Raw genomic sequence first — 27,967 nt, 5'->3', positions numbered from 1 at the left:
AAAAAACAAGTTAAATACTTGTAGAATCTGTTGGTATTCAGCCATTACTGTCTGCAGTGAACCTCACTTCTTATTCTTAAGATGGTTTTCTTAGCTCTGTTATTGAGTTTTGTTTGTGTGCTTGGAGTCAGGGTCTCACTGTGGCTCTGGCTGGCCTGGAACTCCTGTGTAGGATAGGTTAGCACTGATATCCACCTCCTCTGCCTCCCAAGAGCTGGGAGCGCTAGGATTAAGGGCCTGCACCCACCACACACAGCCTTAACTCCTTAAGTCTGGATTAGTCAGCAGCACCCCTTTCACTTGACCACTGAGGTTCTCCGTAAATTGGAGATAGTAGAATTATTATAAATAGTCATACTTCCAAGTTGGGCATGGTGCCATGCTTGTAACCCCAGCACGCAGGAGGTCAGAACAGGAAGCTAAAGAGCTTGAGGCCAGTCGCAGATATCTTAAGTTCTTATTTCAAAGCAACAACAATAAAAACCCCTTATACTTCCTTTATCTCTCTCTAAAGATCACGGTAGCATCAATAACATCTAATACAAACCTCCATCGAGGCTCCTGGACGCCCGCTTGCTTGCTGTCCGCTCAAAGTGTGGAGCAGGCCTGTCAATCAGGGCACTGGCTTGCCTGGTCTGAGCTTGAGTCCGGCCACTGTATCGGAATTTGGATCCCAGGGCAAGAAACTTGCTTTTGGGGATGGTGTCTGTAGAGGTCAGTCTGGGAGAGAAAAATGATAATAATGCTCCTATTTTATTATTTTACTTGCATTACTTTATTTATGTGACTATAAAACTAAAAATCAAACCAAGAATAAAGATGTTTCCAAACTCTCATAGCGATTTCTAGTCAAGCAATCCCTATTGTAAGTCTGGGTCATATCTCAAGCAACCAGAAGTAATTTAGTTGGGAGCTATAATATTAAAAACATTAAGTTTCTACAGGTAAGGTCTCACGGTTTACAAAACGCCTGATAGTGCTGCAGGATTCACACAACATCCTTGAAATGTATCTGATTTTACAGATACAGGAAATTGACACATCCCATGAAGAAGTTACTTGCTTAAAGCGATACAGTTATTAGGAGGCGGGTCTGTAGCAACCTACGTCCAGGACTGAGTTCAGCTGCTGGGAAAGCAACCAGAGCCCCAGGCAAACACTGGGTCTCACTCTTTACTTCCACTGTTCTTTTACAGTGCATGGAAAGGCACCGTGGGAATGCTGAGCCACGCTTTCCAGCCAAAAGAGAAAGAACACCCCGTCGCATTGTCTTGATTAAGTTGCTCTTGCCTGAGCTAAATAAAATGCCAGCTCCACAGATATGATCATTTCAATAACAGGTTCAAAACAGAAGCAGGCACAAATAACACATCCTTGGGAAATACTTGAGCAGAATAATACCTGAAGAACGTGTGATGCTCCACGCAGACCTTCCATAGTTTCTTGGCTGCTCGATAACTGGGGAGCTTGAAGCCGATGGTACTTTCATAATGTTCTTGCTATAGAGGGGCAAATAAACATAAAACATAAATACTATTCAATCAGAGCCTAAGAAACAGGATACCATCGAGATACAGCACAAACAATGTCTGGGGGTTGGCGAGATGGCTCAGTGGTTCTAGAGGACTGGGGTTCAATTCCTAGAACCCACATGGTGGCTCACAACCATCTATTACCACCGCACCACCATCTGCTCCCAAGGGACCCAACACCCTCTTCTGACCTCCATGGGTACCAGGCATGCATGTGGTGCAGACACACATGCAGGTAAAACATACACACACACAATATTTTTTAAATAAAAAAAACTTACATTAATATTTTTTTCTTATTAAAAAGAAATTTGCTCAGCAATGGAGGTTTTGTCCAAAGTAATAAGGTCAGGAAGAAGGTCTTCTATTACTTATGCATCCTAATTTTTTAGAACACACACAGTATGCAGGTACTGCTCTGAGGCACACTTTAGTCAACCTTTGACTGTCTAAAACTGCTTTTTGTTAGTCACAGACCTGCATTTGTAACTATAGATTACTCAATAATCAGGGAATGAGACATCCCATAATTGCTCCAGCCTACCACTATTATTACACAATAGAAATTAGTATTGGGAACGAGACATTTGTCTCAAACCAGATGACTGTTTTCTTTTTTAAAGGCAGGGTCTCACTAGGTTGCCCTGGCTTGTCTGGCTATGTAAAGCACAGAGCTCTGGAATTAAGGTGTGTGCCTCCTTCTCCAGCCCGGATTCTTTTAATTTTTAAAACTGACACACACTGACTTGTTGAGAATGACTGGTGTATGCATATGCTGCAGAATAACCAAATGAGGCTACCTGGTCTATGGACTAACTCATTAGTCTTTTAAGAATACTTAAAAGTCATCCTCTTGGTCATATGGGAAGAGTCAGTGCTGAAGACTAAACCACGGCCTTACACTTGCTAGTGTACCTCTCAGCAACACTCTTGGAACCTACAGTCACCATGGAGACAGCAAGTCTCTGGGACTTACGTCCTCCTCCTCGAGTGATTACAAGCTTTCTTCCCCGGGCTCTGCCAGGACTACTAGAAATCCATGCCTTCAGTCTGCCTCTGTTTCCACCTCAAGCACACTTTGTAAGATGGAAAAGGAAACAGGTTTGTTTGCATGCTCTTATTTCTAGCAACGGTCCTTCTAAGTCCAAGTATAATTTTACACATGGAGACACTGAGGTCAGAGAAATTATCTGCTTAGTCAGCTATGAGATGGCACGGCCCTCTGAAGTAGTCATGGCACCTCACTTTTCAGAATCCTGCTGTTCTCAGCTGATTTGAGGAAGAATTGTATATTTTCACTATACATTGGATAGCTAAGACTTCAAACCGAAGACTTCTCATAGCATTTATTATATTTCTTTCTGTGTATGTACTTATTTCTGCCTTCCTATATTAAAATGCAAGCTGGCTGAAGAATAGCATCCTTTTCATTACTGTTATATTTCTAGCCCCTAGAATAGTCACTGACACAAAGAACCTGTTTAATAAACATTTTGTGGTGTGCATGCCTTTCAATGTCAACACTAGAGACAGGGCAAGCAGATCTTTTTGACTTCCAGGCCACACTGAGGGGCTGCATACAGAGACCCTGTCTCAAAAGCTTCTTTCTTGTTAAGAGTCGTGGATTTGAAACTTGGAGGGAAGATACTGATAGGTGCTTGCACAAGCACATGGGTATGGAATGAAACAGTGCTTCAAGGCACAGCCAGTACTTCCAGGCTGAGACAGTACCACTGTTGACCAGCAGATGGTGATACACACACACAATGCTACCGTAGGTCAGCCTGGGCTTCTCTGGGATAGAAAAGTTATTATTTTTCATGAATATAAGGACACTCAGCTTCTGATCTTTCCAGACCCACTTCTCTAGGAAGTGGTAGAGAAGAATTTAGAGCTTTTTAAAAAATGCCCTGGGTAGGAAATAATTTAGTGGCTAAAAGCACATACTGCTCTCACACAGGATTTAAGTTCAGTTCCCACCACCTACATCAATCCCCAGAATCAGCATGGTAGAATGAAAAACCTCCACGTTGCCCTCAGCCACTGTGACATGTACTTGTTCATTATTGTATAAAGTTACCAGAAGAGATCTGACAGAAAAAAAGCTCTAGCTCCAGGGCAGTCAATGTCTCTCATGTCCTGAGACACCTATACTCATGTGCACATACCCAGACACATAGCTCCCTAAACACACACACACACACACACACACACACACACACACCCCACATAACATACAACACACACATACAAACACACAGACAGACACACATACCACACCACACACACCACAGAGACAACAAACACACAACACATATACAATACACACTCCCCCCCACACACACCCCACACACATACCCACACACAAACACACAACATATACAATGCCCACAACACAAACACACACACACACACACACACAAAATCTTCAGGACATTGAAAGCTACATAGACAGACCTCTGTAAAAAACAGAACAAGGGCTAGAAAGATGGCTCAGTGGTTAAGAGCACTGACTGCTCTTCCAGAGGTTCTGAGTTCAAATCCCAGCAACCACATGGTGGCTCACAACCATCTGTAATGGGATCTGATGCCCTCTTCTGGTGAGTCTGAAGACAGCTATAGTATACTTACATAAAATAAATGAATAAGTCATATATATATATATATATATATATATAAACCAAAAGAAAAATAATAAAGATTTATGTTTAAAAAAACAAAACAATAACTTTAAAAAAATAACTTCTATTTAAACAATTTTCTATTGTACAATGATAGCTTCTTTATATAAAAGCTAAAATTATATGGGTATATCCTGAAATGTGCCCACCAATTTGGGAGGTTGGTTTGTTTACTTCTGTTTTGTAGGTGGCCCGACTTGGAAGTTCTGCCCCCTTCTCCATCTCACAAGTGCTAGGATTAGCTGCATCCTCAGATGACAGGTTTTCCTACGTATCTCAGGCTCACCCTGAACTTGCAATTCTCCTCCTGCTTCAGCCCCCACGACTACAAGTCCAGAGATTACAAGCATTTGCTACCGTGTCCCGCTACAAGGGATGTTTCAGTCCATGTTTGGTTTGAGTGAAAAGAAATTTAAGTTATGTACCTCTCCAGGCCGGATCTTGATGAAGAAGCTGCTGCGTTTGTAAGAAATCTTTAGCACTTTGGGCCAAGGAAAGCGGTTAATTCTCAACTTGTCTTTGTAAACCAGAAGGCCGCTGGAGCAGACGCCGAGGATGATGTCCACTCCCTCCAAGTCCTGAAAGAGAAGCAACGTCATCCTCAGCACGTTATTGGCTATTATTAAATAACCCAACAAGATCAGCAACCAGAACCTGTCACAAAGCAATTGGTAAAAACAAAAAACAGCATCTACTGGCGTGCTGTCTAAGTCGGAGACAGCCTCAGTAACCCAGCTAGGTGTTGAGGCATGAGTTACTGCTATTAGGCCAATGAGATGCCCAGCAGATAAAGGCGTTTGCTACCAAGCCTACAACCTGAGTTACATCCCCAGAATCTACAAGGCTGGCATGAAAAACTCCCACGCTGTCCTTGGATCTCCACACCCACTGTGACGTGTACATGTTCATTATTGCATGAAGTTAGCATAACAGATCTGACAGTAAAAATTTGATGTTAAGTATATTAAATTTTAAGTACTATTCCTAAGCCTAGAAAGAACACTATAGAAAATGGCATTATGTTAATGTACCTAATTATTAAGAAAAAATTAAAATATTAATCACCACATAATTTAAGAAAAACAAACTGCACCTGAATTAATCATATGACTATCTAGTTATCAAACCCAAATGCTTCCAAAATTAAATGCTTCTTGACTTCTTTTTCCTAAAAATGACTTTAGAGAAAATTATTAGCACCTAAATGTATTATATATAAGAATTACAGAGATAAATCACACACAGCTTCAATTCAATGACTGAGATCTTACCAGAAGATGCCCTTTTATGTTCTTAAAGTCCACAGTTTACAACCATCTTTCTCTTTTTTAAAAATTTAAGAAACTTAGTTAATTATGTGTGGGCACATACCTGCCACAATGTAAGTTAATTATGTGTGGGCTCATACCTGCCACAAGTACTTATGGAGGTCGGAGGACAACCTGCAGCAGCTTCTCTCCTACCACATGGGTCTTGGAGATCAAACAGCTCACCAGGCTTGGTACCAGTGCACTAAACCAGGCTGTCAGCTTCCTTTCTCTTTTGCTGACGTTATTTGGAGGAACACTTTGTTTTGCAGCATTTAGAAAAGGCACACGCTATCTGACTCCATCCACTTCAGACACCAGCCTCCACCAGGAGACAAGACATAAACAGAACAGACTTGTCATGGAAGAGCTCCTGAGCTGAGGTTCTGATGTCCTAACAGCACTTTACAGGGTCATGGAAACCGCTGTCCAGTGCAGAACGATCCAGAGCACAGGGACGGCTCCAGAAAGCCAAGTGTGCAATGAAATTTTACCAAATGAACAGAACCTAAACATGAACTCATAAGACATTCAGGCAAGGAGAGTCCTGAAAATGATCCACGGGTCCAAGAGAGACCAGATGCTTGAACGTCTGTTTCTAAGTTTCTACCAAGTGAGTTTTCTGAGTATTCGAGAATAAATAGGAGCGAAAGAGCTTTAGTCCATCATCCTCTGAGATCAGCCTATCACATCTTTGAAGAACTTTACTAAACAACTTGTCATATTGAGCTAAAAAGTAGATTTCCCTGTGGTTTCCATAGATATAGTTTCTATTTTTCTAGCTCTGGGTTTATGCCTGGACTCCATGATAAAATCTCTTCAGTTTTAAATTTTTATTTATTTGAAGCAGGGTCTTATGTAACCCAGGCTATCCTGAAATTCCCCATTTAGCTAGAAATGATACTGATCTTTTGATCCTCCTGCCTCTACTTCCTGGGCTGGGATTATAGGTATGCACCAACACATGTCGTTTATGTGCTGCGACTGAACCTAGGACTTCATGCATGCTAGGCAAGCGCTCCACCCTCTGAGCTCCATCTCTAGTCCTATTTCCCTTTTGTGGCTAAGTATCTCTACTCTTTTATTTCTTACTGGATGTGGCTCTGTCTATATCACAAACACTAGTTAAGTACCTTTAAATGAGCCTGGGACTATCCCTTGAATCCTTTCCCTGCAATCTTTCCAACACTCCTAGCCATTTTAGTGGCCATTTAGTAGCCAAGCAACTTGCATTAAGTAGGCAGGTCTGTGATTAAAGCTCAGGCTTCTGACTTCCTAGCCCAGTAAGTAATTCTCAAAAGAGCTATGGTTTATCCAGTGCACATGAGTCACTCGAAGAGCTTGTCAGGCAGACTTCTCAGTTCCCACCCACTTGATTATTAGCTCTGGGAGAAACCTGAAATATTTATTTCTAACAAGTTTCTAGGTGGTGCCAAATGCCACTGACTGAGAGACCACACTTAGAATCCCTGGCCTTGGGGAATGGCTCTGATTCAGGCATCATTAGCCTCATTTGGAATGGTCATTATAGCTGAAGCTAGAGCCTCTTCAGGGCCAGCCTATAAATCTGGGCAGAGCTCTGCAGTCTGCATATTTAATAAACACCTAGGCAATTCTTAGGTGATGCTCCCTGTGAAACGGAAACGCACCTTTCTGCCTCTCTGTATTTTCAAATATAACTTTATTTTAGAAAATACAATCTATTTTTCTTTAGGTGTTCACATTTTTATCTTTACAATGTTTTGGTTGAAAAATTTTGATCGTGAAAGTGGTAAGGGATATCTGGACTGATACCTAGAATTCTTTTTTTTTTTTTTTTTTAAAGATTTATTTATTGATTATATGTAAGTACACTGTAGCTGTCTTCAGACACACCAGAAGAGGGAGTCAGATCTCGTTACGGATGGTTGTGAGCCACCATGTGGTTGCTGGGATTTGATCTCTGGACCTTTGGAAGAGCAGTCGGGTGCTCTTACCCACTGAGCCATCTCACCAGCCCTAGAATTCTTAAAAACAACAACAACAAAAAAAAAACATATCAATTCAAGCTGGGCATGATGGCACAGGCCTGTAAACCTAGCACCTGGGAGGCAGATGATAGCAAGTTATAGGCAGGGCAGGGCTACATAGTAAGGTTCTGTCTGAAAACATAAACAAACAAACAAACAAACAAACAAACAAATTCAACTCTCTTTTTTCTCTCTTTGTAGCCTAGGCTTGTCTTAAACAATCCACTCACATCCAGAGAACTGGTATTACAGGTGTAATCTGCCACACCCAGCTCCCTCCCTGTTCTTCTCCCATAGTCCTTTGCTCCTTTCTCCTCTCTTCTTTTCCTTTTGCCCCCATGGAGGGAGTCTTGCTATGTAGCCCAGGCTAGCTTTAGGTTTTTAGATTTATGTCTATGGGTGTTTGGGCTGATGTATGTCTGTGTACCACATGCTTGCAGTACCCAGGAAAGCCAGAAGAAGGCACCTGATCTCCTGGAACTAGAGCTACTGGTGGTGTGAAAATCAAGCCCAAGGCGTCCTCTAGAAGAGCAGCTGATGCAGTTAACCACTGAGCATCTCTATAAACCCCAGACTACCTTTGAGCCCAAGACCTGCCTCCCTTTTGTCATCTAGTGCTGAGATTCTAGGCATGTTATGCCAGGCCAAAACTTGTTTCTCAGGAAAGTTTTAAAATACCATAAATAGCCAGGCGGTGGGGTGGTGGCGCATGCCTTTGATTTAGCACTCGGGAGGCAGAGGCAGGTGGATCTCTGAGTTAGAGGCCAGCATGGTCTACAGAGTGAGTTTCAGGATGGCGAAGAGCTACACAGAGAAACCCTGTCTCAAAAAAAACCTAAATGAATAAATAAAATACCATAAATGGTGCTGTAAAGAGGTATAAAACAAGTGTGCCATATACACTTTAACAGGTCTGTGTCATGTACACATACACACAGGTTAATAAAGGTCAAAGTTATCACTACCTTTGCTTTGTGAAGATCAACTCCATACATGGACAACTTTTTGGCATTCTCAAGAAATTCCAAGTCTGCCTGAGCTGGAGTCATGGACCTTTGACAGAATAAAAACAGAAAATTCAGTGCCTCAGCAAAAGAATTTATGGTAATAACAACAGAATATTCATTATCCTTTATATAAAAACACACATATGCACATTTTTGAGTCCTCAACATAATTACAGGATGAGAATCTTCCTACTATCTGAGCCTAAATAACTGAAATATGACTTAGAAAACAGTTTAAAAAAAAAAAAAGCAAGAAGACATCAAAAAGCTCTCAGAAAAGCAAACTCTTAATTCGACCGTTTCCTTCAAGCTCCCACACCCAGCAAGAGTTCTGCACGCCTCTTTAGCCTTTTTCTATGTCACACATGAGCCCCTCCTACTAATTTTCCTGCCAAAGTAATGACCAAATTAAATCCTCAGTACAATTTACAAGATCCTCTTAGCTGCCTTTTCTTCTCTATACCGTGAATTGAGTTATTATGGAAATTAAGCTGGAGGGCAGCTGATGGTACTTAGCTGGGACTCTTACTGGGGGCAGATTTGATGAAAAGCAACTTTCTGGTAACAGATGGGGTCTTGCCCACTGATCTCAACAGATAAACTGGCTAATAGAAGCACACTGATAACAGGACTGTTTTGTTATTAAGATGTCTTCACTGCCAGGCAGATAATGGGGTAGACTTGTTTGAAAACAGCCAGTCTCACTGTCTAAACATCCACTGTGCCAGTCTCTCTAAGTTTCTTCTCTTTTGAAGTATGTTCTCGAGCTGTTCTGTTAGCTATCAAGACAAAGACATCACTCATAATGCTGCACAGTTTGGACCAATTACGACAGTTCACAGTAACAAGGCAGCAGGCCCCCAAGGAAAAACACAGGGACAAGGAACTTTCCCCTAAGACTGCCTGGAGTCATAGGAGCAGCAGGGGTCTCTTCTATTAACAAGGACAAGTCTCTGCCAAACCCATCTGTCTTTATCCTCATTAAAAAGAACAAAGGATTTCTTGCAACAATAACCACCAAAAGGAGAAAAACAATCCTATCAGCTTTCCTGAATAAATGTTTCACCAGCTCTAAAGCATCTCAATTTATTAATTGAAATGAAAACAAAGAGGGCTGGGGAGACTGAGAAGCAAGCTATCCAAAGCAATCTCTGGCAATTTTCACAATTATGTGTATCTCTCTACATAAGTGATATGCTCTTCTACTTGAGGTTATTTTCAGTTATGTTATGTTTTTGTTGTTTCTACTCTTAGGTGTTGATAAACAGGTCCAGGTCACCAGCAGGATAGAAATCAGTTAAGAGGCAGCAGGTTCAAGTCACGGTCTGTGGGCCGGAACCCTGATTCCTGCCTCTAGAGACACGTCTATGTCTCCTTTAGTCTCTCCCCTATAAGGTAAGAATCATAATAATATCTATTTGTACATCATATGGATAACAGTGAGGGCTTTGTTTTTGTTTTTGTTTGGTGAATGCATAACACGTGACTATCAAGATCAAATTAGATTAAGGTTTTAAAACTGCTTTGTAAACTATATATGTTTACTAGTATTAGAGTTTCAGTTTTCTAATAGTTCAGCGGTCCATCTACATACAGATCATAAAATAAAATTACACACACACAAAAAAAAAATACAGAGCTAGGCATAGTGGCATATACCTGTGATTCCAGCTTGTGGGAGATGGGAGTGGGAGGATCAGGTGTTTGGGTTAGCCTTAGGTTTCACGAGAAGCTATCTCAACCCCTGCCCTCATCCCCAAACTTTTTTTAAAGAGAGAAACAATTACCATTTTTCCCCTATACTCATTTTTCAACTTTAAGGGAGGTCAATTTGAATATACATGTTCATACTGCATATCTAGGTAAGTGTATTACCTTCAACACTGTGGTATGAGGAGAATGTCAAGGGAGGGGTTTAAAACTTCATTCTTGAAACTATTGATTCTTGAAGTCTGGCTGATGCTTTTTTTATGTTACTTTTAGATTTTTGAAACAATTATGGTTTGTTTGGGGGGGGGGTGTTTTATTTTGTTTGTTTTGAGACAGGGCTTCTCTATGTAGCCATGACTGCCCTGGAACTCTATAGACCAAGCTGCCTCAAACTCAGAGATTTGCCTGTCTCTGCCTCCTGAGTGCTGAGATTAAAGGAGTGTCACTGTGCCCAGAAACAGTTATGATTCTTAAGTCATATATAATGTAAATTATTTTCCTCCAAGCCATGGCAAATTTCGAATCTAATGACACCAAGATTCCTGAAGACTTTTGTATGTAATTCCTGCAAATAAGGTCATCTTTCTACATAGTGTCAGAACCAGGAAATTAATGCTGCCACACACTGCCACATAATTCTCACACCCCATTCACCAAGGTTGGGCCTGTTGTTACAGAACTGTCCAGCTGTAGATTATGCGTCTTTAGTCTAATCTGGAACAGTCCTGCCTCGTGAGCTCCAGGCAAGTACTTTACGGTGAGCCATATCCCCAGCCCCGGGTCATGTGTCTTTACCAGGAGTATCATGGGAGTAAGAGCTGTGCCTGCACTGTATCCTATCAGTGTTCATAACTTCAGTTTGTTCCTTCACAGATGATATCTGCCAGGGTTCTCTCAAATTCTTTATCTCTTTCTTTTCTTTTCTTTTCTTTTTTTTTTAAAGATTTATTTATTTATTATATGTAAGTACACTGTAGCTGTCTTCAGACACTCCAGAAGAGGGAGTCATATCTTGTTATGAGATGGTTGTGAGCCACCATGTGGTTGCTGAGATTTGAACTCTGGACCTTTGGAAGAGCAGTCGGGTGCTCTTACCCACTGAGCCATCTCTCCAGCCCCCTTTATCTCTTTCTATTTGAATTCTTTTCAGAAATTTTGAGTATCCGTCCATCAAACAATTCATTTATGTATGTCCTTACGGACTTGTAGACTCCTGGTTGGATTTATTTGTTTTGGTGCTCCTCATACTAGGCAAGTGCTGAGCCACTGAGCTACATCCCCAACCCAGACTCCCATTTTTCTCCATGCAACTTATCAGTTATTCTGCATACCTATTTTCTTGCTTAAATCGCCTGAGATTTGGTCAGTGGGAGCTTTTACAAGGACGATTTGTGTCCTCTGAAACATTTCTCATCCGTTTTTTGAGCATCTCTTTATAGCACAGTATAAATTAAAGTATGCCAGTATTTATGATGCACCTGTTTATGTCTGTGTCTGTCACCACCTATCTATATACTGGGAACCATGAGTGTGCACTGAAACCTCCAGCTTTAATGTAATACCATCAGGTTCTTCCCCACTCCTTTTCCATACATGTATAACCTTTCCTTACAAACTACCCTAAGTATTTTGATCAACTTGATCAATCTTTCCTTTCTTTCACCCAATATATAAGCAAGCTCTCCTTGCAGCCTCTGAACTCTGCCCCTCTTGACACACTTCCTGTCCTCTTAACCTACCTGGACTCTGAATGCACCACCCTGGGCTGCTATCTACATATAGATGCCCTCCTTACCTTACAAGGGTTTTGACTCCCCATGTCAGACCACCAGGGAGGGGATCCTTCCCTCTCATCGTTGATTTAGCTGTTCCCAGTATTCTTCCCAGACATTACCACACATGGATATCTGCCTGTTCTGCCTAGACTCTGACTCCCACTCCCCAGTGCCTATGCCCCATGTGGTGGTTGGAATGACAATGGCCCCATAGGTTCATGCATTTGAATGTTTAGTCACTGGTTAGTAGAACTGTTTGGGAAGGAATCGTTGGTGCGGCGAGAATTGTGTCACTGGGAGTGGGCTTTGCGGTTGCAAAAGGCCGTGCCAGACCCAGTCTCACTCTCTCTGCCTATTGCCTGTAGACCAAGATGTAAAGTTCCCAGCTACTTCTCCAGCACCATGTGTGCCTGCTTCCGCTCTGAAACTGTAAGCCGGCCCCCAATTAAATACTTTCTTTTGTAAGAGTTAATTACAGTTTCAAAAGGGCCACTACACCAGTTTCCTCACGTGAAGGCCGACTTGTGCTTGCCTGAGGAGTAGAATGGTATTGGCTTGTACCTTTCAACACATTTAAAGCTTCCGCCTCAGCAGGAGTTTCTTTAACTGGTTAAAGCCCCATATTATTGGGTATATTAACACTTCCTTTGGGTTTTTGTCACTAAGATTACCAATTTGTCCAGAATGGAACAAGTAAATCCCATGAGGGCCGACATCTATGTTCTCTAGTGAAGATCTGATTGCTCAGTTTCTATTCTTCATTTAACAGAGCATCAACTATCATTCTTTTAAGATTGTTCTATTTAAGTTCTGGTAAGTACTAAAAGTGGCCTCTAGACTCACATAGTTTATAAAATAGTGATTAAAAGTTATATTGTTGTTGATGATGATTTTGATTTTTTGGAGGGACAGAGTCTCCTGTAGTCCCAGTTGGCCTTGAACTCACTACTGTAGCCGAGGTTAGCCTTGACTACTGAGCCTTCTGCCTTCAATTCCCAAGAGCTTAGATAATGGATGTGTGCAACTACAGATGTCTAAAAGTTATTACCCTACAAGTGCAATCATTTGCTAAGTGCTTTAGATGCATTTTCTGACTTAACTATAAAATTTACCTGAAAAGCCTCATTTTTCAGATAAGAAAATGAACCTCAGGGGACTTAGGTAACTCACCAAGAGGACAGAGCTAGAAAGGAAATGGGATCTGGATTCACAGTGAGATGGACAACCTCACCTATGTGCCCGGCGCATAACCAGTGGGTTCCAAACTCTTCCAGCCGTAGGCATGCTCTATCACCTCAATTAGCACTTTTCTTTTCTTTTTTATTTATTTATTATGTGTAAGTTCACAGTAGCTGTTTTCAGACAGAGGAAGAGGGCATCCGATCTCATTACAGATGGTTGTGAGCCACCGAGGATGAGCAGTCAGTGCTCTTAACTGCTGAGCCATCTCTCCAGCCCCAAAGCACTTTTCTTTATGTGTTATACTGTTCTATACATTTTAAAACTAAGCAAAGATTAAGTGTTTATTTACTAAATCTTAAAGAATAACAATAAATCCACTGGATTTTTAAAAATAATAACACTTATGAAAAATAATAGCAAGGGATACAAATTTAAGTCTTTTTTGATACTATATTGAAACAAGAACAGTTTTTTTTTGTGTGTGTGTGTGTGTGTGTGTTCATGATGTATGGGGTAGGGGGTCCATGCATATATGAGAGTGATATGTGTATGTGTTTAAAGACCAGAGGCCAGCCTTGGGTGTCCTTCCTCAGGCAGCTCTCCCCTTATCTCTTCATTGACCTCAGCGATTTTGCTGGGCTGGCTGGCCAGTGAGCCCCCAAATCCACCTTTCTCTGCCCCTCGGTGAGCATCCACCTTTTTCTGTCCTTCTGATGGTGGGATTACTAGCACATGCCACCATGCAAGGCTTTTTGCAAGAGTTCTATGTGGGCTCTAGGAGCTTGAACTTGGGTCCTCATGCTTTCATGGCAAGCACTCTACTGGCTGAGCTCTCTGAGAGCAGTTCCTTAAAGAGCTATGAAATGCGAAATATGATAACAAATCAATGAAATGCTTGTGCTGTTAACTTACGTGCTTGAGAATTCACTGGTCTGCCTAGTATTTTTTAATGAATCCTTTTACTTGTGTATTATTTTACTTATTTTTATCAAGACACGGTTTCTCAGTGTAGCCCCGGCTATCCTGGAACTAGCAGACCAGGGTGGCCTAAGATTCAGAGATTTGCCTGTCTCTGCCTCCCAAGTGCTAGGACTAAAGTTGTGTACCACCATACCTGGCCTGCATTATTTTAAAAGACTATGTATTTCATATATTATTGACTGAGTTAGTCTATCCAAATGTTGACACATTTCAGCATACAATATTTATTTTTAAAACCACATTGGTTAAAACACTACTAATCTCAGCTGTACAGTCGTGGTGTGCTCATAATGTCTACACTGAGAAGGTGGAGGCAGGAGGATCAAGAGTTGCAGCCATGCATACTAGAATTTAAAAGGAAAGGTGCGGGGGGGTGGGGGAGCGAGGAGGGAGAGAGATTAGTTTCTGTTTTGTTTTAATACACTTATTTACACAAATGCATGCCATCATACATGTATGGGGGGGGGGGTCAGGGAACAACTCGAAGGAATTGGATATCTCCTTCTTCCATGTGGGTTCTGGGGATTGAAGTCAGCTTTATCAAGTTTGGTAGCCAATGTCTTTACTCACTGAACTTTCTCACAGATCCCTGAAAGAAAACTCTTCAGTGAACAGACCTTTTTACAAGTATGTCTGCGTGTTTGCTATGTATATGTGTACACGGGTACTCACGCATGAACATACAAGTAACCTCCTTTATGCTCTCCACACTGATCCCATGAGAACTGAGTAGCTCAGTGTAAACCAATGCCAAGATCAGACTAAAGCAGCGTGTGAAATTTAGCTACAGTAAGTCATTCAAATAAAAAAAAATGAATATATAGAGGAAGAAATTCAATTGGGGGGTCACCTTAGTGACATTGCAAGATTATATATTACACACACATTTTCTTTTCTAAACTTATCCATTACCTCATTTTTTCCAAGGTAATAATCTCAATCAGACACTTAAGGAACGAAATAAGAAAAAAATTCAGCGCATCATCTAAGTTCACAGGGCCAGGACGAGACAGAGGCGACCTGCCTCAAACAAAGGATAAGCCTTGCTCTTGATTGTGGTTGGGTCCCCTCCCAATGTTACTATCCATTTTCATAAAAAGCAGTAAAGTCAGTGAATTTGATACTTTCTAGAGTACCAAGACCTCTGAATCCACTGAGTGCACAGAACCCAAGTTAGAAGCTCCTGTTCTCAAAATCTTAAGGCACCTAACATAGTATACATTTAAAAAAACTGAAAAAAATTAAGGCAATAATAGCAATAGCTATCATTTACTAAGCACCTACTGTGTGCAAGGCCTTGTGCTGAGTAGTTCCCACACACACGTATTATCTCATTTAGTTTTTACCTTACAATGCAATGACCATTACTCTGATGACTAACAAAGCCAAGTTTCAATAAACCTAGAAATAATAAAATTTTTCAATTAAACTGGAAGCAAAAACAAAAACAGAAACAACAACAAAAAAAAAATGTCTATTACCCTGATAAGAAAACTGAGGTTCAGAGGGCTTGAATGACTCTCCCAAAGTTAAACGATAAAGGGAAATGAACTCAGGGTGGCTCTTCCCATAGCAAACAATGAATCAATAACAAGTCAAAACTCATGGCCAAAATAAATACAGAATATCTGGAGACATGTTCACCTGTATGATTTATGCAATTCCATGACCTTCTCTTCAAGTTCCTTGGTCTGATTTGGAGCCAGTTTAAAATCACTAACATAATCCACGCCGTGCAGTTCTGGGTCATAGTCTCCCAGCTCAGACTGGATCGTGTAAGACCCGAGCAGGGCTAAAGTTGCAAAGGAACAGGGCAGACGTCCAGCAACAATGTCCTGCCGAAGCTGAAGACATAAATAGTATCTACACCCAAAAAAGAAAAGATGCAGAGGTCTCAGTAATAACAAGACAACAGAATACAGGTAGACAAAAAGGAAGAAGGCAGGGTGGGCACGAAGGGAGAAGGAAAGGGCTTACTAAGGAAGCATGGCAGGTAATTGGTCAGTGGAGGACAGCAGCACTGACTAGCCATTGTAACACTGTTTCTTCCTTTTGTTTGGAACAGTTCCATAAAATGAAAATACTGTAACTATGTTGAACAGAGTTGGAAAACAGTTTAAAAAAAGGAGAAAGCAGGAAATATCTGAAGGACGTAAAGAAATACCATGCTGAGCACATACTATTAAGTACATACATAAGCACATACATGTATAAAATGAACAAAACAATCTCTCAAGGAGACAATGGGCATCTCAACTGAGAACACCCTTGCAACTAAGTAACCTTAGAAGATGCTACAGGCTTTTCACAGCATTTAATAATCAGATTTTAAGAGTTTACTCCCTCATTTAAATTTTTCCCTATATTTTTATTTTGTATATGGGTGTTCTACCTGCATGTATGCCTCTGTACCATGAGCAAACATTGTCCATGGAGGTCAGAGGAGGGTGTTGGATCCCCTGGTACAGGTGGGTGGTGGGAAATCGAACCTGGATCCTCTGGAAGAGGAGCCTGTGCTCTTAATCACTGAGCCATTGTTAAAATCAAACAAAGATAATTTTCTTTAAAAATTCAATGGGTTCTTTTTTATGTATGATTTGTGCTATAAATTAAATAGGCTCAAAAGACAGGTCAGTTCATGAGGATGGTTTAAAAGGGAGATCATAATTATAATTATTATGAAATTTTGCTTTATTCAACTCTAAGAGGAATGCAGCAGAACAGTTTGAGCTTGCCCTTAGAGACTGGTTTAAGAGAAGCCCTGCTCACCACCAGGTTATGTATGCATGACCACATGGTATAACCACGTGATGTGGCATGACCACGTGGTGTGGTATAAACACATGGTGTGGTATAATCACATAGTATGGCATGACCACATGGTGTGATATGACTGACTACCTGGCTTGTAAGCAGGGCTGGCTCCTGTCAAATTCCAGTCTTTTAGGCTCACTTAGCATTTGCAAGCCTGCTTTGAAGGGATCAGAAACTTTGTATTTTAGACTAACCATTTAACATTTTTCTTCTGTTAAGAGAAGGCAAATTCCCAGAGCTTATAACAAAGAGTTATAGTTATTTATACAGCTACTGATCAAGTACTTACCTTGTTATGTCTTCTGTTAATTGTGCTGGGTCGGGTGGATAAAACTTCACATTAAATGTGAAATTCCAAGGAACACCTATAAAAATAAAGACAAGAATTTTGTTTTTATGTTTAAAATTTTGATTGAAAATACTCAGTTTTCTTTTTTTGTTTCTTAAATCTTTTAACATTTTCATGTTTTATACTTAGAAACCACCCAGGAAAGCTAAAAGACTTCTTTTTTAACCTTAACACACAGTCTTGACTATTGTGGATTACAGTGGATTAGAACCATAAAGGCAAAGGCAGATGAAGGAACAATCCTGCAGGTCGACATGTTCACAGAACTTGGTTTGGAAATGTGGTTTGGAAGTGTGAGCCGTGAGCCGTCAGAGGCCAGTGGGTGCTCTTTTACAATTTTGACAATATTTATATGTGATGTCAACATTGTCTAAAATAAACAAAAGCTCATGGGCACATATGCACACACAATTAAATGGTTGCAAAAGAAACAAAAAAATTAAGATAAAAGTTCAGCAAAATAATATTATTTGAGGAATCTGGGTAAAGGCTACCTATAAATTTTTATACTAATCTCTTTTAAATTCTCATAAGTTTGAAATTATGTTAAAATTTTTATTAATAACTTATCTCTCTCATTTCTCCATTTTTCTCCTCCCCCACTTCTCTCTCTCTCTGTGTGTGTGTGTGTGTGTGTGTGTGTGTGTGTGTGTGTGTGTGTGTATGTGCGGCAAGTATATACAGCTGCTCATGTGGGCCAAAATAGGTTATTGGATCTCCTGAAGCTGAAATTACAGGTGTTTGTACGCTGTGAGATATGAAAGCTGGGAATCAAACTTAGAAAGAGCAGCAAGTGTCCTCAACTGCTGAGCTATCTCTCTAGCCCCCTTAATGATTTTTTTAATTAACTTTTTTATTTTTATGTATATTGATGTTTTGCCTGCATGTGTGTATGAGAGAGTCAGATCTACTGGAACCTGAGTTATAGACAGCTGTGAGCTGCATGTGGGTGCAGGGAATTGAACTCAGGCCCTCCTTAACAGTCTTAACTGCTGAGCCATCTCTCCAGCCCCCAATTAATGATTCTTTAACAGGACCTTGTGGGGCTCACGAGATGGCTTGGCAAGTATGAAAACCTGAATTCAAATCTCCAGAACCTATGCCAAAAAGCTGGTGGTAAAGTAATGATCGCATGTGCCGTAACCCCAGCACTGTGGGAGGGGTGAGGTAGAGAAATCAGTGGAGCTTGCTGGCCACTAGCCTCATTACAACTTCAGTGATAAGGAAGGCCTTGACTCGATGGAACAAGATGGAAAGTGACAGAGCAAGGCCAGACATTTTCCTCTGTCCTCTGCTGGCAAGCACCACCCCCAACACACATGCATATGCACACCACACATACAAGAGTAAGTTTTAAAATGGCTTTCTTCTGAGAGCACAGGTGAGAATGTTTTAAGTGCCTGCAACCACTTAAAGGAGACACAGTGCCAATATCTTACAAAGGTGAGAAAAGAAACAACTCATATTCTACATCCAAACGTTCTACTAAACCCTATTTCCAGGCACACATCCTAAATCAGGATTTTTTTTTAAGATGTAGGTTATGATCCACTGCAAACCATTTGATGGAGGAAATATCTGCACTTGATAATACAAAACGGGTATCAAAGAAAACATCAGGATGTCACCCACATAAGAGTTAGTAATTGCTTGGTGAACTTTTCTTTCTGATCATAGGAAGTTTCAAAAATGATGTTGAGTAAGAAAAGTCACATAATTTATATGACATCCAAAGGTCAAAATAAAGCCATTTTTTTTAATAATAAAGATGTGGAAGTAATTAAAAACACTCCCAAAACTTCAAGACATGGTGACCTTTGGAGATGAAACGGAGGGTGCATGAGCTAAAGGTGTTTTAAAACATAATTTGAGTAAATTACACATAATTTTCTGCATACGGAGAAGGTATAAACATATCTCACCTATAGAGTACCCCTGGTTTAAAATTTGTAAACATCTGAAATTGTGCTAAAACACACACACACATTCTCATTCTCTCTCTCTCTTCCCCTCCCTTTCTCGCTCCCTCCCTCCCTCCCTCCCTCTGCGCGCGCGCGTGTGTGTGTGTGTGTGTGTGTGTGTGTGTGTGTGTGCACGAGCATACGCAAAACATGTGTGCAGCCAAGCCACTCACTGAGGTCAAAAGAGGTTCCTGGATGCCCTGGCGTTGAAATTATAGGTAGCTATAAGCTACCTGACTGACCACAGGACAAGGGTGACTAGCCTGACTCAGCAAGAGAGAGTCCTCTTCCAGAATCTAGAAAATAAAGACCTTAAAAGAAAGCTGGCAAGAGAAAACAGGACAGATAAATTCAGAAGAAGATAAAAAGATTGAGTCTAAGGAATTTTCAAAATAAAAGATAAAGCGCCTACTGTACATTGTAGGCAGGCATGGCTATATGCAAACGTTGAGGGATGGTTCTGTCCACTGTGTATTCTGATGCCGGATTTCTGTGCCCAAACATCTGGCTGCCATCCAGATAATGGCACGGTCGAGCATCTCCAGTGTCAATGTTATATAAAAGTTGTTTTCCATCACCTCTGACTGGTGAGTAAAGAGCTAATCAGCCAATTAACTGAGCAGAAGAGAATAGGGCAGGACTTCTGATTCCAGTCTAGGGGTCGCAAGGGACCAGAGGAGGGGGAGAGGTAGAGAGGCCATGTGGACAGACCAGGATTTGCCATGAGGTCGAGATGAGAAAACAGCCATGGGGACACACATGGAGCAGAGCAAGCCAGGGCAAGACCAGATGGCAAGTAACAGGCCTGTGGCTGGGTAACAGACAGCACAGCCACGTTAGAATTGCTCAGAACCTGCAGCTTAGTGCTTGAAGCTTGTTAATAAAAATACCAGGGCTCTGAGTCTCTTATTCAGGGCTAAAACAGACTAGAGCCAATGTAGAAACGCCCTACAGTTATTTGGGAACAAAAGAGGCATAAGACACACATACCCCAAGAAATCACATTTACATGAAAAGAATAAGAACAAAACTGGAAGGAGTGCCCCCATTGAACAACAGACTTCCATGGATAGGAAGAGATGTGACTGAAGAGAAAGCTGTGGTCCAAACAAAAATGGGAATGCATGCTAACACGCGTTAATGCACGTTAATTCTGGGTGGACGGGGGGGTATGAGTTTTGGTACACAGTCTTCATACTTTGTCCAGTTCCCACTACAATTTAAGTCTTTGGTGTTTTGCTTATTGGCATAAGCTAGCTAAATGCTCTACCACTGCTACAGAACCCATCCTAAACTTTGCCCTATTTTTAAGAATCTGGGCTGGAGATGGTTCAGCTGTTAAAGTGGTTGCCTTGTATGGATGAAAACCTCAACCTGGTTCCAAAGACACACAGTAAAGAAAAAAGTCAAGGCATGGTGACATGCTTTTGTAATCCTGGTGCCGGGGGGGGGGGGGGGGAGACAGAGACAGTAGATTCCTGATAATAACTGGCCAGTGTGCCAGGAATTTAAAAAAACAGTGAGCTCCAGGAATTTAAAAAAACAAGGTTGACAGTGCCCAAGGATGGGGTCCAAAGTTGGTCTCTGTCGTCCTTCATACACAGACGCATACCTATACACACACAATCACTCAAACACGTACACATACCTAAATAAATAAATAAATAAATAAAATGTATCTATGGACACTTCGCAAGTGCAGAGATATATTTACAAATGTAAACATGAATGTAATAGGAAATTAATAACGAAGGTTAACTCAAAACACACAGATATATGATTGCTTATATATAATATGTGTGATTTTTTTAAATCAATGATAGATAGATAAATGAGTGGATAGATGGGGAAGAAAGAAAGGAAGATAGATAGAAAGAAGGAAACAAAGAAGAGAGGCAGGCAAAAGATATGGCAATACCCTGTTATACAAAAAGCAGAGCTGCCTATTTAAACAGACACAACCATGGTATGTGTTTATACACACTCAGACCTGTCTAGAAGGAAGACAAGAAATTAGTTACCATGGTTGCCTCCAGAAAAAGAAGCTGCGTGACTAAGACAGGGTGGGAAGACTCACCTTGTGCTATTTTTGTCTGTACCTTTTAATTTCATACTATCTGTAGCATTTAGTTTTAAAATTGGATTTTAAAACCACACATAGCATAATTGCTTTCAGTTTGCTTGTTCTGAGGCCTCAGGCAGCTGAAACCAAGGATGTGCAGTTTCAGATGTGTATGAATTTTGAAAAAATCCGTATCTGCCTAGAAATACCTTGCACATTATACCAGTTTAATTGATTTAATGATGTTTACATTTTTCACGGGTGCTGTAAAGATGGCTGAGCGGGTGAAGGTGTACAAGTCTGGCTATCTAAACTTGACCCTAGAATGCATGTATAGGTGGAAGGAGAAACTGACTCCACAAAGCTGCTCTCTGACCTCTTCCTACATGCACATGTGCACATACACATGCATACTCACAATAAATAAAACTACCCGTAAGTACACACCAAATATATGATGAAAAGGTTAAAAATGAAAACACCTTTTAATACAAAAAGGTCCCTTCCTGACATCATATACTTGATTCACTAGAAAAGCTTTCATTAGGGAAATGCATTTCCCCCAAAAGCAAGGAGGGTTATTATCATTATTAATAGAATCTTGCTATGTAGATTTACAGCTTGTGAGACCTGTCCCAAAATAATAACAAAAAGAGTAATTATAAATTAATAAATATAAGCTTTTATTAGTGAAGAACAAGTGTAGAAAGTTGCCAGTCCAAAAGAAAGTTTTTTATTTTATTCCTATTTTAAGAATGCTAAAACAAAAACAAAACAAAACAAAAAAACAAAACAAAACACACTCTAAAACAGTCATGTACAAGGTCTAGAGAAAAACATTCCATGATAACAGAACTGTTTCATGGGACAAGTGAACAATTCTGCTTGGGTGACAGAATTAAAGTCTGCTAATCAGGATGAGTAGCAACCATTGCATTTCCTGGAAGTATTTTCAAAAATAAATGAAACTGAAGTGATAGCTCGCTCTCCTTAATCAGGACGAGCCATCCTAATGGGCCCATTGGGTCTATAGCTGTGAAATGCCAATCTACACATTTTTCATTCCAGAACAGCAGTCCGAGCAGGGCATGCAACAATATGTGCTCCGAGGCCGTCCGTGGAAACCTGAAATCTTGAACAGTATTGAATCCTATAAACACACCTTTTCACCTAAAGGACATACTTGGTAGCTTCTCTTCAGCCTAACCAAATTACCAAGATGCCGACTCTTGTCCTCTGCAGCCATTATTAAATGAAGGAAGGTTTACTTCACACGAGCCCGTGCTAGTCTATCTGATAACCTCACAGCTACTAAGTGACGGGGTGTGCACGCACAGTATACAGTGTGGGTACCCTGGACAAAGGGGAACTCATGGCCTAGACATGGCGGTGCAGGGCCTCACAGGTTTTATTTCCACCCAGAAAAAGCACACAACTCAGAGGTTCCCAGACAGACCACAGTTAAATGGAATTACAAAAAGGAGAAGCTACTATACAGAGAGAAAAGCATGGAGAAGGCTAAAGCACAGGAATGTGGTTTAATCCAATTAACCCTCATGGGGCCAATCCCTAATGCCAAGAAGAGAAAGGAGAGAAAAACAGACAGCAAAAAGAACCCAAAAGTCTAGAACACTGAATGGATCAAGACCCAGCAGCAGCGCCTCCCAGTGGCTAATGCAGTCTCCGTCTCTGCCATTCTGAGGACTGACTCACAATCGGTTTCTCTTCTTTGTTATTTCCCAACCTTCTGTTACTCTCCTCCATTCCTGCTGTTGCAAGTCAAAATCTGACCCACATCTCAATGGTGTCAACCTCTACTCTATTTTTCTACTATGGAATCGGCCCTTCCTTCCAGGGAAAAGCTTTATCTCTATTTCAAAGCAGTGTGCAACAGCCAGGACTCTCAGGTGCCTGACTCACAGCCAGTGATGGCTGGAGATCCTCTGGCCCAACTAGAAAGAGAACGATCAAAGGGCCGGGTCTACTTACCTCGAACCTGCTTTTTTATTTCTTTGGCAGAATCCAGCCATGTCTGTAAAAAAGAAGAGAAGGCGTTCACACAGAGCTCCAGACTCACAAACAATTCGGCACGGAGGCAGCTCCCTGGCCGCCTTGGAAAAACACGCCTCCAGATGAGCCTATATTTCCCCTGGAAGCCTTTTTACAAAGCACAGTGTTTCTCCACAGCAAAAAAGGAAACCAGAGGTTGGCTTGAATCCACACCCCAGTATGTCCTGGCTGAGTAACTAGATCATCTCTGCCTAAGTCCCTTCATCTCTAAAATGTGAATTTTGTCATAGTATCTATCTTACATAGCTGCTCATATATGGAAGTCTGCTTATATACAACAAATGTGAAATAAATGTGTGCTATCTATAGTGTGCTTATCAGTAAAGATCTAGAACTGGGATAATTGACACACCCTAATCTTATTTTCTCCCCTAACCTCTGGTCATGTTTCTGTGTCAACACAGCCTCTGGTGCATGGTTCAATACCCAGTTAATGTTTACTGAATGAATATATCTTGCCCTCTCCCCCAGTCTCTTCCATGTTCTTACACCCAACTTAAGAGTCTATTCATCACTAGAGCAGGCCTCTTTAACCTACAATATCCCCTGCAATATAATGTCACTTTAAAAAGCCTCACTACTAACAACCCTTCACAGGCCTCTAGGACAGATGCTTAAAGACAAAAACTGCTAAATTTCTAGTATTATTTAGAACGTTTTGTTTTGTTTCAAGATAGAGTCTCATTATATAGTACTAGATGGTCTAGAACTCAGTATGTAAACCAGGTTAGCCTTGAACTCACAGAAATCTATCTGTTTCTGTCTCCCAAGGGCTGGAATTAAGGTATAGACTACCACGCTCAGCATATTTATAATGTTAGATTTTAAACTATAGTAAACTCTTTTAAACTACAAGATATATACACATTTTGGATGAAACCCACTGGTAGAATGCATGCTGCTTACACTTGCAAGGTTCCCGGGCTTAACAATAAACGCACACACATGCACACACACACTCTAATACTCACACACACACTCACTTACACATGCATGTACCTATTACATACACACACACACACTCACTTACACATGCATGTACCTATTACACACTCACACACACACTCACATAAAAATTAAGCACACACTTGCTAGTGCCCTGTCACAGAGGGAACCTGAGTGCTTTTCCTTTGCCTCTCATTTGGTCTAAGGCAAGGGAATTTAAACACAAATGCTAAACCTGGTGGAACCTCTGAAAACCCTTGGCTTATACACGCCCCAAAATGCTTACTAATGGCACCCACAAGCAGAGTGCTTCATATTCTCCACTGTTTTAAGAGACTTTCCAGTTCTTCATTCCAGAGATCCCATAAGCAATTCTGACTCTGGGGCTCAAATCCCCACCAAGCTGACACAGAGAAAGGCAAATCCAGATTTGTGTCAATCACACGGGAGCTTGAAAGTCTAAGCTATCTTACAGAACCAGTTACTGCTTAGGGGTGAGATGGCTAAGCAGGTAAAAGCACCCACTGCCGACCAAGCGAGCCCGAGTCTAATCCCCAAGCTCTGTGATAGAAGGAGAACATCAACTCCCAAAAGTTGTCCTCTGACCTCCATACATATGCGACCCCTAATCCCAATGTCCACACAAAATGAATTAATACAATTTATAATTTTTTTGAACAAGATCGAAGGCCAAGGTTAAAAACAGATCAAAAGCAGAAACAAAACCTTTTAGTAATAATAAAATCAGTATGTGTACTTCTTTGCTCAATGTAAAATATTCAATTCTTGGTATTGTATTCAGCCAAAAAACATTTGAGGAATGATCCCATGTGGATGGCACTGTGGTTATGAAGAAAAAACTAGAGCTGAAGAGTTAAGAGCACTGGCTGTTCTTCCAGAGGACCCAGGTTCAGTTCCCAACACTCACATGGTGGCTCACAACTGTCTGTGACTCAGTTCAGGGGATCTGGTACCTTCACATGTACATACATGCAGGCCAATGCACATAAAATTTAAAAACAAACAAATAAAGACTAAAATAACATTTTAGGAGCAGTCACTAATGAGAGGTGAGTGGTGTGCAACCATTTGCTCGCCCTGGGTGTGACTGTCAAGATGTTACGCTGAAGCCCAGAGCGTCTCAAAGCACAGATCTGAAGGGACTTTAGGAAAGTGCCTGGGGAGTCTGAGTCTGGAGATGCACAGGTCAGTCAGACAAAGAAGAAATGGAATTAGACAGGCACAGAAGTACAAAATAGCTGCTGTGCGTAGTTCAGCACAACTTGAGTACAGAGGTAATCATGGAAGACAGATGTACAACTGAAAGTACAGAAACGGCCAGGACACGGAGACAGAACGCTATGCTGAGAAACCTGAGCCCCATCAAGCTCTAGGAGGGGAATTTGCCAGCAGTTTATACTGCAGTCTCCTTACCTTAGAGGTTGCACTGTCCCACAGGGCTAAACCAAAGTAGTCTTCTTCCAAAAGGTTGAGGTGCTCACACACTCGCTTAAGCAAGTCTTGTCCCTTAGCATGTTTCTGTGAAGGCACGCAAACACTAGTTAAGGTTCTTTATTCTTGTATTCATCGCAAAATTTTCAAAACTATGATTTTCCAATTTCCTTTTTTACCTTTTATAACAAATACATTCTCAGATAACTGCACAGTCTAAATAGAACATGATTTATAAAATTCCTCTTCTTTGATATATCAGTTTATAAATGTAACACATTACAGCATTTTGGAAACAGCGTCAATGTTAAGTAAAATCCCACCTCCCTTTTTTCTCCATCTCCATCCAAGGCATCACACACACACCCTCAACGTCTCACTATGTGATCCTCCAGTGTGCGAAACTTAAGTGCTAAGACGACAGATATGCACAGCCACACCCAACTAGGCATACTCATTTACTCAGACTCTCTCAGTCACATTCTATTCTGTCCCCACTCACTCTCATAATTTTTTGTGTGGTGTTTAATGAGTTATGCTATGGGTCACAACCAGTTACCATGATCTATTGAGGTTTGTTCTGTTACTCTGTATTATAATGCTAAATTCTGTATCCCAAGGTATAATTGCCTCAAGACAAGGAGATCCTCACATCTATCAGCTTTTATGGCATAAATCTTGCCCTCTAAGTTATCTGTGGCTGGCTAATAAAGAAAGAGGGAGAGAGGAGAGGAAGAAGTCACCGAGGTGTAGGTGTCTTGAGCTTATGGCCATGAGGGCCAGCCAGTTGGAGTAGGAGAGGCCCAGGTGGAACATGACAAGCGATATCTCAAGGCTATGGACAGGGAAGTAAACAAAATGACACAGAGGGTTGATATCTGCCCAGCTCTAGTGCTTTAAGGATTATTATAAATATAAAGGCTTTGTGCCTTTTATTTGAGAGCTAAATGATCTAAGGTGGGGTAGAAACCCCCAAATAATATTTACCACAGCATTCATCAACTAAATTACTGGCTCAACCTATCAGCAGAGACAACTGCGTCTGTGGAAATCATTTTCACAATAAGTATCAATAAGTATGGCCTATACCTGGACTCCATACAATCTCTTATAGACACTGAAGGTTACAGTAGCTATTTATTCAATAGTGTTACGAATATTTTCTTCACAAATTCAAACCACTTCTAAAGTTGGGCACTTAGACACTTGCCTATAAGGAAGAATGAATGCCCTAATTTACAGGCTGTGAATTAAAGTTAAAACAAGCTGGCTCCTCTATTTACCAGCTAATCAACTGTGTCATTTCAATTAACAATAGCTTGCTCAGCTGTAAAATAAGAATTTTAATACCAGTTTACTGAAAAACAAACAAACCAGAAACATGTTAATATCTTTTGAGAAATTTATACAAAAAAACTTCAAAATTTATATATCTTTTTTTTTCCTGTTCTGGGGACTGAACCTTGTGTGTGTCATGAATCTGTGCTATTACTGAGCTATATCCTAATATCGTAGCTGTACAAATCTTTTTAGTACATACACTTGACATAGCCTCTTCTTAATGAGTCAATTTAAATGACTGAGTAATTTTCATAATTGTTCATTCAGTATTAACTCATTTATATAGCATCATTTTCTCCCCCTTTTTTCTGATTTCACCCTAAATGACTGTCAATAATTTGAGAAATCAAGTACATTTCCCTAACCCCTTTTGTTCATAATTCCCAAATCCAGGAATTCTAAAAAATTTAAAATCCAACTTTAAGGAGTCAGCTTACTTACAGCTCATTTGTTGAAAAATTCTGGCAATTTGTAACCTTCATTTATCCATCTTAGAACAAATCTTTATATTTTTGCCATAGAAACAACATATTTGAGTCAGGCATAGTAGCGCATGCCTGTAATTCTCGCACTTGGTGACGGCAGGAGGCAGGAGTTAGGAGTTCAAGGTCATCCCAGGCTACATAACAACTTGGAAGACCAGCCTGAACTACATGAGTCTTCGTCTCAACAACACCACCACAATTACAAAATTAAAGATAATATGTATTCTACATATAATATTTTAGAATGCTTGTGGTTGGATACATTTACATATGTATAAAGCTTGACCCAGTAATAATGAAGTTC

General features: G+C 40.7%; 1 protein-coding gene across 20 annotated transcripts in view; it reads right to left on the bottom strand.

Annotated features, from left to right (window-relative positions):
- Epb41 (erythrocyte membrane protein band 4.1) overlaps positions 1-27,967 on the bottom strand; it is a 147,909-nt gene that overhangs the window by 48,583 nt on the left and 71,359 nt on the right. For all 20 annotated transcript variants that reach the window (XM_029476056.2, XM_085838905.1, XM_029476053.2 and 17 more), the window contains exons 4-11: positions 25,820-25,924; positions 23,360-23,402; positions 17,288-17,363; positions 15,829-16,047; positions 8,495-8,582; positions 4,639-4,791; positions 1,402-1,499; positions 548-720 (exon numbers count right to left, since the gene is read on the bottom strand). In XM_029476056.2, coding sequence (XP_029331916.1) covers positions 548-720; positions 1,402-1,499; positions 4,639-4,791; positions 8,495-8,582; positions 15,829-16,047; positions 17,288-17,363; positions 23,360-23,402; positions 25,820-25,924 — 955 coding nt within the window. The remainder of the gene's footprint in view (positions 1-547; positions 721-1,401; positions 1,500-4,638; positions 4,792-8,494; positions 8,583-15,828; positions 16,048-17,287; positions 17,364-23,359; positions 23,403-25,819; positions 25,925-27,967) is intronic.

This window comes from Mus caroli, unplaced genomic scaffold (genome assembly GCF_978045245.1).
Source record: "Mus caroli unplaced genomic scaffold, Mus_caroli_1 scaffold_6, whole genome shotgun sequence".
Taxonomy (NCBI): Eukaryota; Metazoa; Chordata; class Mammalia; order Rodentia; family Muridae; genus Mus; species Mus caroli.
This window is presented reverse-complemented; position numbering and strand designations above follow the sequence as displayed.